Source organism: Solanum lycopersicum, chromosome 1, assembly GCF_036512215.1.
Source record: "Solanum lycopersicum chromosome 1, SLM_r2.1".
NCBI lineage: Eukaryota > Viridiplantae > Streptophyta > Magnoliopsida > Solanales > Solanaceae > Solanum > Solanum lycopersicum.
This window is the reverse complement of record NC_090800.1, coordinates 76,543,008-76,552,560: the sequence shown is the minus strand read 5'-3', so window position 1 is coordinate 76,552,560 and position 9,553 is coordinate 76,543,008. Positions and strand designations below refer to the sequence as shown.

The 9,553-nt window shown below is 34.3% G+C and overlaps 1 protein-coding gene across 1 annotated transcript; it reads left to right on the top strand.

Moving 5' to 3' along the window:
* Positions 1 to 354: 354 nt before the first annotated feature.
* On the top strand, positions 355 to 8,924 carry LOC101250629 (replication factor C subunit 3-like). The gene is made up of 12 exons (XM_010325249.4): positions 355 to 729; positions 810 to 1,382; positions 1,485 to 1,598; positions 1,852 to 1,884; positions 2,018 to 2,192; positions 2,277 to 2,455; positions 2,574 to 2,710; positions 2,830 to 2,925; positions 3,296 to 3,365; positions 3,454 to 3,531; positions 3,637 to 3,718; positions 8,644 to 8,924. Exons 1-12 carry the CDS (start codon positions 355 to 357, stop codon positions 8,730 to 8,732), a joined length of 2,001 nt encoding a protein of 666 aa, XP_010323551.4. The 3' UTR covers positions 8,733 to 8,924.
* Positions 8,925 to 9,553: the final 629 nt, after the last annotated feature.

The window sequence follows — 9,553 nt, the reverse complement described above, 5'->3', positions numbered from 1 at the left end:
CTCAAGTAATCGGCTGTTTCTGCATGGACTGTACTTGTTGTCTACGTTAATAGTACAGCCATGCAACAGAGACCAGAGCAATTTACTTTATTTTTATGCGTTTATTTCTTAGTGAAAATTCTGATTCCATTTTCATATGCTTATTTTTTAGTGAAAATTCTGACTCCTCCATTGTGTACATTGATGAACAAAAAAGAAAGAAAACATTGTTAATAACGTAGAATCTGTTAATGATTGCCCATGTAGAAACAAATCTCTTTTTTTTTCCATTCACATCAAACATCTTCATTTTGTTAACTTTGAATTGATCCTACTAAAGAAAAAACAGCAAGTTTCAATCTCAGCTCTTCAATAATGTCGAAAAATACATTGATCCCGCGTTCAAAATCTGTTCCTTGCAGGATATCAGAAACTCAAAATGTTAGATCAACAAATTCAGATGACTCATTGAAACCATCATGGCATAAAAAAATCGATGAGGAAAGAAAGAGAGGATCATCGTCTTCAAAGAACTCGAGGAGTAAAAATAACCTCGATGAATTCAACAAAAGAAATGCAATTCAAGAAGCGAAGAGGTACTCTGCAAGAAGTCCATATTACAAAGGACTTACTGATTCATCCAAAGAGATTAATCGACAGAAGTCGTTAGCAGGTAGTACTCATGGAAAAGATAGCAGCTTATCATCTTCGTCAACAAGTAACAGTTCTAAATCAAATTTAGCTATCAAGGTACGTGTTATTATTGAAGTTTATGATCATCTCATCTAAGAAGCGTATTATGTAAGTATATTTATGTTATGTTACAATAGGTACAAGAGTGGAGTGCATCTTACTTTGTTCGCAAAGGCAAAGAAGAACGAGCATCCTCCAGCTTCTTGAATGTTTCTTCGGGGAACAAGAACATAGGTGATCCTTCTTCATCAGAGACAAAAGTAATCAGAACGACAATCGGAGAAGAACTTGGTATACATTCAAAAGGAGTTAGAAGAAGAAGCAAAAGTAGAATTTCACAATTAGATCAGGGGAAGCCTTTGAGGGAGAGAGCATCAGAAATGCAAACAAATAATATAGTACTACTACCTGCAGCCCCTGCACCTGCACCGCCAGTAACATCACCGAGAAAATTGTCAGTACCATCTCCACCACCAACTCCATTAATATTACAAACATCGCAAGACGAAGAAATTGAATCAGTACAACTACCATTACCAGGTTCACCAACTCAAAATGTTGATGATGAAAAAGATACCACAAATGTGAAAGATGCGACAGTTCCTGAAGAACAGATTGACAAAAGATTTACATGGGCTGACAAGTATAGGCCTAATGCTCTTAAACATTTTCTATGCAATCGAAATATTGCTCTAGAGTTGAAGGCTCTGGTATGAAAATTATCCTTCAACAACTTTTTTTCGGAACTTTCCTTATGGATAGCAAAAGAATACTAACACACAACAAATCTTTTCGATTATAAAATTTTGCAGGCAGAGACAGATAGCAGTATTCACCATTTCATATTTGCAGGACTGCCAGGAGTAGGGAAAAGAACCATGATATTTGCTCTGCTTCGTGAAATTTATGGACACGATAAAGTACAGGTATGTTCATGAATCCTCTTTAAAGCTACAAAAATGTTAAAAGTTCAATACAGAAACTGTGTTGCGTTGACACTTCAGTAATAAAACCTCTATGTGAGGAACGACAAATAACACGAGAGTATTAAGTCACCTCAAAGATTTCTACAAACACTGTCATACGAGTGGAACTAGTAACCTGAAAAATGAGACTAATAAAATAGAAAATTAAACATACATTTCCATGATTCGTGATGATCTCTTTGCTTTTTTACAGGCAAGAGATAAGTGCAAGGTGTTCCACTTAAAGGTATCAATCCCCTGCCATCTTTCTTTCTATTGTATTTCTTTCGATAAGTTAGGCATATAAAACTCGGAAACTAAGGTTCAGAGGACACAAAATATGAAGATAGTGAAAGTAGCTTTTTCTCAAAATGCATCAGGGAGAATCAGTTCCCAGCATCAAAGTAAATGTGAAGGAATCGAACAAACATGTTGAGATCAATCTCTCTGAAACTAAAGGCTATGAGAAACATGTCCTAGTACAACTAATCAAGGAGAGAAAGCACAAATCATCCAGTAGATCTGCACCTTCCAATCCTGATCATAACTGTAAAGGTATTACCGCCTTTTTTTTTTTCAATTTCTAGCTAGCACCGCGAATTGGACATAATGTTATGGCTTTATTTGTAATGTACACAGCTATCATTCTTGGTGAGGCAGACAAGCTATCGACAGACGCATTGTTATATATCAAATGGATGATAGAGAGATATGAAGGTTGTTATAAGGTCTTCTTTTGCTGCAGCGATAGCACAAAGCTCCAGCCAATTAAGTCTATTTGCAACGTTTTTCATCTTCAAAAACCTTCAGATGATGAGGTTCGTACACACAGTTTCAATATACATACATCAAGAACATAAAAAATATTTTACATAAATTAGACTTAGAGATTCAATATGCATAAATTAACTCGAAAAAATCATTTCTTGTTGACAGATTGTAGACGTCTTGAAATTCATAGCACAACAGGAAGGAATAGAACTACCACACCAAATGGCAGCGAGGATTGCTAGTAACTCTAAAAGTAACCTACGCCAAGCAATTCGATCTTTTGAAGCTACCTGGCACTTCAAGTAACGTTTTAATAGAGAATTTAATTTTAGACATTCGTTTATCTGGATTGTCTATTTGCGAAAAGATTCATCTTTCGTATTGTCCACTCACTAACTATAGGATAATGTGTTATTATCAGCACTTCCTTGACTGAGAATCAAGAAATCAAGACAGGATGGGAAGACGACATTGCAGAGATCGCTAAAAACATAATTGAAGAGCAAAGTCCTAAGCAGTGAGTACAATTTCACATCATCATCAATAAGTTATTTATGTGACTTCCTTTTTTTTAGTCTGTTTCGAACAGGATAATATCTTTCTATATTACAAAACTCTTCAAACTTACATGACTTTACAGCCATATAAATATTACAATATGTCTAACAAGGGTTCTTTGGGTATATGCCAAAAATCATTCTTTTTTCCTTAAACTTTGTGTCCAGTCAAATACTGTCATATCAAATGAAACGGAAAGAGTACATTGGAAGGTCATTTCTATGACTATGAGGGCATTATTTATTTCATATTGACGCTCTTGCTTGACTCCTCAATTACGAGTTTCCAGCACTCAGAATAGTAACATCAAGAGTTCATTTCTCTCTCAGGCTATACGATATTCGTGGGAAATTGCAGAATTTGATAGAGCACAACGTATCTGCTGAGTTCATCTTTAATGTAAGAGCTTCTTAGTCCTTATACCTTTTTGTTTGAAATAATTGAAGCTTTTCACTAACTTCATTTTACGCTATTCTGTGATATGCAGACTGTGTTTGAAGAACTAAAGAGTAATTTAGATGACCAGTTCCACAAAGAAATGGACATTTTGAAACTGAAGTATAATGTAAGGAAGTTTACACATTTCACCATCAAATACTCATTATATGTTCGCCAACACATTTTCATAGAGTCAAATATTAGCTCAACATTTCATTATTCCTTCTTCCAGATAAATTCAAATGATCTCGAGCAGGGTAAAGGTGATAACGATGCAGTAAAAAAGATTGTTCACAAATTTATGAAAATTGAAGGTAAGCCAAGCATTTGAATTATTTGTCATTATCTTGGAGGACTAAGCGTAGACATCATAACTATTCGTCTTTAGGCACCAAAATTGTTAGGAATTAATGCATCAATGTTTGGTCTTCCAAAATTGTCTCTTCATTTTTCAAGAAGCCTTTTTAGAATTTCGTAGTACATGGATCAAGTAAATTGTGATACATGTATTTAGTTATTTGTGCAAGATTTTTTGTTTTCTATTTTGAGTAGTATAAATAGTGATGTAGTTGATGATTGTAATCATCTCAAGTGACCTTAAGTAGCCTATAATAAACTTGAGCATTCTCTAAGGATATTATTTTCCTTCCATATTTCCTATAAATTGGTATCAAGAGCAGGTTTTCGTTCTTAATCTGGGGTTAGGTGAAGAAAAAAATATGGCATCCAAAATAAATGAAGGTGTTGATTCTTCAGTTGTTCTTACTCCATTTTTTGATGGAACTGATTTTGAATACTAGAAGATAAGAATGAGAACACATTTGAAAGCTGAAGATTTGTGGACTATTGTTGCAAATGGCTTTGAAGAGCCAGACAACGATGGTGATCTTACAGCAGCAGAGATGAAAAATCTTGAGGCTAATTATCGTCAAGATGCAAAAGCCTTGAGCGAAATCCAAATGGGAGTCTCAAGAGCATATTTTGCAAAAATTGCTACTTGTGAGACTGCAAAATGAAGCTTGGGATTTTCTGGAAACTAAAGTGTATGGTGACGAAAAGGTACGCACTATAAATCTTCAAACTCTTAGAAGAGAGTTTCAAAATTTAAAGATGATAGAATCAGAAAAAAATTGATGAATATTGCACAAGAGTCATGAATATTGTTAATGAAATGAGAAATCATAGTGATACAATTTCTGAACAACAAGTTGTGGAAAAGATTCTAATTAGTGTCACAGAAAAGTATGAGTACATCGTTGCTATCACTAAGGAGACGAAATATCTTTCTAAGCTTTCCATCAAAGAGCTAGTTGGATCATTTCGTGCACACGAGAAACAAAGATTTTTTCGTGAAGATCAACCCAAAGAGACGGCTTTCCAGTCTAAAATAAATGAGAATTCTCAAAATTTCTCAAAAAATCATCAGAAGAAAAATCAAAAGCCAAAAAAGAAGCAGGATCATGATGGTTCTTCTAAGAAGGTTGAAGAAAAAGGTGAGAAAAACTCTAGTCTTTTTTGTAAAGTTTGCAAAAAGACTAATCACAATGCAGAAAAATATTGGCACAAAGGCGAGCCCTAATGTAACTTTTGTAAAAACTTTGGCCACGTTGAAAAGGATTTTTGGCACAAGAAACGGGAGCAAGCAAATTTTTGTGAAAAACATGAGAAAGAAAGGGAAGAAAATCTTTTCTTTGCTTCTAAATCTGATGCTTTAACAAAAAGCAATGAATGGTATGTTGATAGTGGTTGTACTAATCACATGACTGGAGATGAAAATGTTTTCCTCTCAATTAATAATAGCATCACTACTAAAGTGAAGATGGGGAATTGAGCCTTAGTTGATGCGAAAGGTAAAGGTACTATTTCGATCAACATGAAAGGATGCGGTAAGCAAATTCATGATGTTCTTTATGTTCCTGACTTGGAAGAAAATTTGCTTAGTGTTGGTCAACTCATGAAAAATGGTTATTCTCTTGTGTTTAGAGATAATTATTGCAAGATTTATGATAAAATTGAGCCAAATCAAGTCATTGTTGAAGTAAAGATGATAAAAAGGAACTTCCCTTTGCAATTTCATTACAATGCATTAAAAAATGAAATTGTAGATGATTCATGGCTTTGGCACAAAAGATTTTGTCACTTGAATTTTCATGGTTTAAAGCTTCTCAAGCAAAAGGACATGGTGCAAGGCCTTCCTGAGATACATACCGAGGTGGATACATGTGAAAGTTGTATAATGGGAAAGCAACACACGAAGTCTTTTCCAAAAGGGGTGCCTTGGAGAGAAAGTGTATTTTTGGAACTAATTCATACCGATATTTGTGGACCAATGAAGACTCCATCTCTTGGAAGTCAAAGGTATTTTCTAATCTTTATTGATGATTTCTCAAGAATGACTTGGGTTTATTTCTTGAAAGAAAAGTCAGAAGCATTTGCTACAATCAAGAAATTTAAAGCCCTTGTTGAGAAGTAAAAAAGTTGCAGCATCAAAACCATTCGCAGTGATCGAGGAGGTGAGTACACAAGTCGAGAATTTGAAGAATATTGCAAAAATGAAGGCATTCAGAAGCAACTTACAGCATGGTATACTCCTCAACAAAATGGTGTATCTGAAAGAAGAAATAGAACAATTGTTGAAATGGCCAAAACTATGATGAATGAGAAAGGACTGCCAAAATATTTTTGGGCAGAAGCAGTGCATACAACAGTTTACATCCTTAGCAGGTGTCCAACAAAGACACTAAAGGACAAAACACCAGTTGAAGCTTGGAGTAAAATTAAACCTTCTGTAATTCATTTTAAAATTTATGGGTGTATTTGTTATGCTCATGTACCTACTGAGAAAAGAACAAAATTGGATGAAAAAAGTCAAAAATGTGTTTTTCTTGGTTATAGTGATGTGACAAAAGGATATAGGCTTCTCGATGTCAAAACTAACAAACTTGTTGTTAGTAGATATGTCATTTTTGATGAAAAAACAACATGGAATTGGGAAGATAAAAAGATAGAGAATACTACTACCATATCTTCAAATCAAGAAGAGGATGAGAAAGATGAAGATGTCTCTCAAGGGGGGGAAATCCTAGATTCAGATAATGAAGAACCGCCTCCAAGAGGAACAAAAATGTTGAGTGACATTTATCAAAGATGTAATTTTGTCGGTGTTGAGCCAGAAAATTATGAAGAAGCTATAAAGCATGATGTTTGGAAGAAAGCCATGGAAGAAGAAATTCGAATAATCGAAAAAAATAATACTTGGGAGCTTGTGGCTATTCCTAGAGAAAGAGAAATTGTAAGTCTAAAATGGATTTACAAAATCAAACTCAATCAGGAAGGAGATATTCAAAAGCACAAAGCAAGGTTGGTTGCTAGAGGCTTCACGCAAAAACCAGGTATTGATTTTTATGAAACTTTCTCTCCAGTTGCTCGTCTTGAGACAATTAGAACTATAATTGTTGTTGCTGCACAAAAGATATGGAAGATATTTCAACTTGATGTTAAATCAACATTTCTGAATGGAAAACTTGATGAAGAGATTTATGTTAAGCAACCTCAAGGATTTTTTGTTCAAGGGGGCGAAGAAAAGGTGTATAGACTAAAAAAGCTCTTTACGGGCTGAAGCAAGCTCCAAGAGCCTGGTACAATGAAATTGATACATACTTTCTGAAAAATAATTTTCAGAGAAGTAAAAGTGAAGCCACTTTGTATGTGAAGAAAGAACATGGCAGCATTATCATTGTTTGTCTCTATGTGGATGATTTGCTCTTTACAGGAAATGATGTAAAGATAGATGCAAAATTTCAAACAACATATGATGCAAGCTTATGAAATGAGTGATCTTGGATTGCTAAATTATTTCTTGGGCATCGAAGTTTCTCAAGTGAAAGAAGGAATTTTCATTTCTCAAAAGAAGTATACTAAAATTATTCTTCAAAAGTTCAAAATGGTGGATTGCAGGTCTATGGCCATACCATTAGCAGCAAATGAGAAGTTTAGAAAAGATGATGGAGAAAAGAAAGTTAATAGTTCACTTTTTAGGAGTTTGATTGGAAGTTTGCTATATCTTACTTCAACAAGGCCATATATTATGTTTGCTGCTAGTTTATTATCCAGATTCATGCAAGAACCAAGCCAAGTGCATTTTGGAGCTGCAAAGCGTGTTCTACGCTACTTGCAAGGAACAATGGATAATGGGATAATGTACAAATTTGGTAGAAATTTGAACTTAATTGGTTATTCTGATAGTGATTGGGCTGGAAGTATAAATGACATGAAGAGTACTTCTGGTTATGCTTTCTTATTTGGATCAAACATTTGTTCTTGGTTATCAAAAAAAAAAGTGTTGTTGCTCAATCCACTGCCGAAGCAGAATATGTTTCAGCATCCAAGGCTACTTCTCAAGCTATTTGGGTTAGGAGAATATTTGAAGACATTGGTGAAAAACAAAAAAAAGGACTGTTCTGTATTGTGATAACAAATCAGCACAATTGCCAAGAATCCAGTCAGCCATGAAAGATCAAAGCATATTTTTATCAAGTATCATTTTATCTGAGAAGCACAAGATAAAGGCTTCGAGAACGCATTGGAGTTATCAAGCAAATGCATTAAGGGGGAGTGTTGGAATTAATGCATCAATGTTTAGTCTTCCAAAATTGTCTCTTAGTTTTTCAAGAAGTCTTTTTAGAATTTCGTAGTACATGTATCTAGTAAATTGTGATACATGTATTTAGTTATTTGTGCAAGACTTTTTGTTTTCTATTTTGAGTAATATAAATAGTGATGTAGTTGATGATTGTAATCATCTCAAGTGGCCTTGAGTAGCCTATAATAAACTTGAGCATTCTCTAAGGATATTATTTTCCTTCCATATTTCCTACAAAAATCCCATTGAATCTTATTTCACCATAATTTTCTATGGGCGCGGAACTTGCCTAGATGAAATCTTGTCCTACATCTATTTATCCTAGATGAGTGTGCTCCTCTACTCTCATCTGCAAGTTCCGTTAATTATAACAAATATCATTTGTAAATAACATGCATCGACAAACCTGGACAAACATAAACTTTTAGGATTATATATTTTCACCTATGGTTATAGTTTCTTGACACTTTAGATTCACCTTCAGGCCATATGTATAGAGGTACACGGGTAACTCATACTTCATGTTTATATAACGTCTGATTTACTCAAGAAACGTGTTCAGAATCAATGTTGATTGACTCTCTTTTTTCACTGCAGAGTTCACAGCCAAATTCATGAGCTGGTATAAGATTTTTGTTCTGAAGAAAGGAAATCAGAACCCCATCATCAGCAAAGGGGATATATAGCTTGGAAACCAAGTTCTATTTGAGTGATAAAGAATTTATAGAACTTTTCCCCATCACTTTGCTTGGTTAATAATTTGGTATTTCAGTTGTAAAATAAAGTGGCAAAACTAGCCCAAGCACACATATTTTATGTGCTAAAGAAATTCTATCATCCTGTAAAATCATGTAAGATAAATAAAAAGGCAATCTTGATTACGCTTTCATTATTTCCGTTTTAAAAAGAATGTTACCTTACCAATGGTCAATGCAATGACATCGAACTCTTATTGTGAGAGATCACAATTGGTGTATGTATGCAGTCTCAACCTATGTTACTCGGACTCTTCAAAAATGCTTGTGGATGTATGTCGAGTACGCCAAAGGCAGTGCATCTTTTGAGAATCTGACATATTGTTGAAGAGTTTGTACAATATAAATCTCAACTCGTCCTCCCTCAATGCCCTGCACATATTTCACCAACATCAATAGCAATTCCATCAATTACCATAAGTTGCATTCAGTAAATGAAAACCTATGACCTTTTGGGCATTCTTTATGTTATGCACTAAAAAGAAAAGTAAGACTAGTAAAATGAAACGAAATGCATATATTACCATGATATTCATATTAATTGGGGCATAATCTTTTAACCGACTTTGGGAAATAATTTGAAATGAGTGGTTAAAGTGAACGGAGAGATTAGATAGTAGCACTGATGAGTGATGGGAACACTAAAAACAGCTTTATATAGGAAGAAAATAACTAAGCCATAGTTGATGGTATTTTAAGAGACAGCCAAATTTGATTAGTTGAATATATTCAAAGCTGTATGTATATAAATC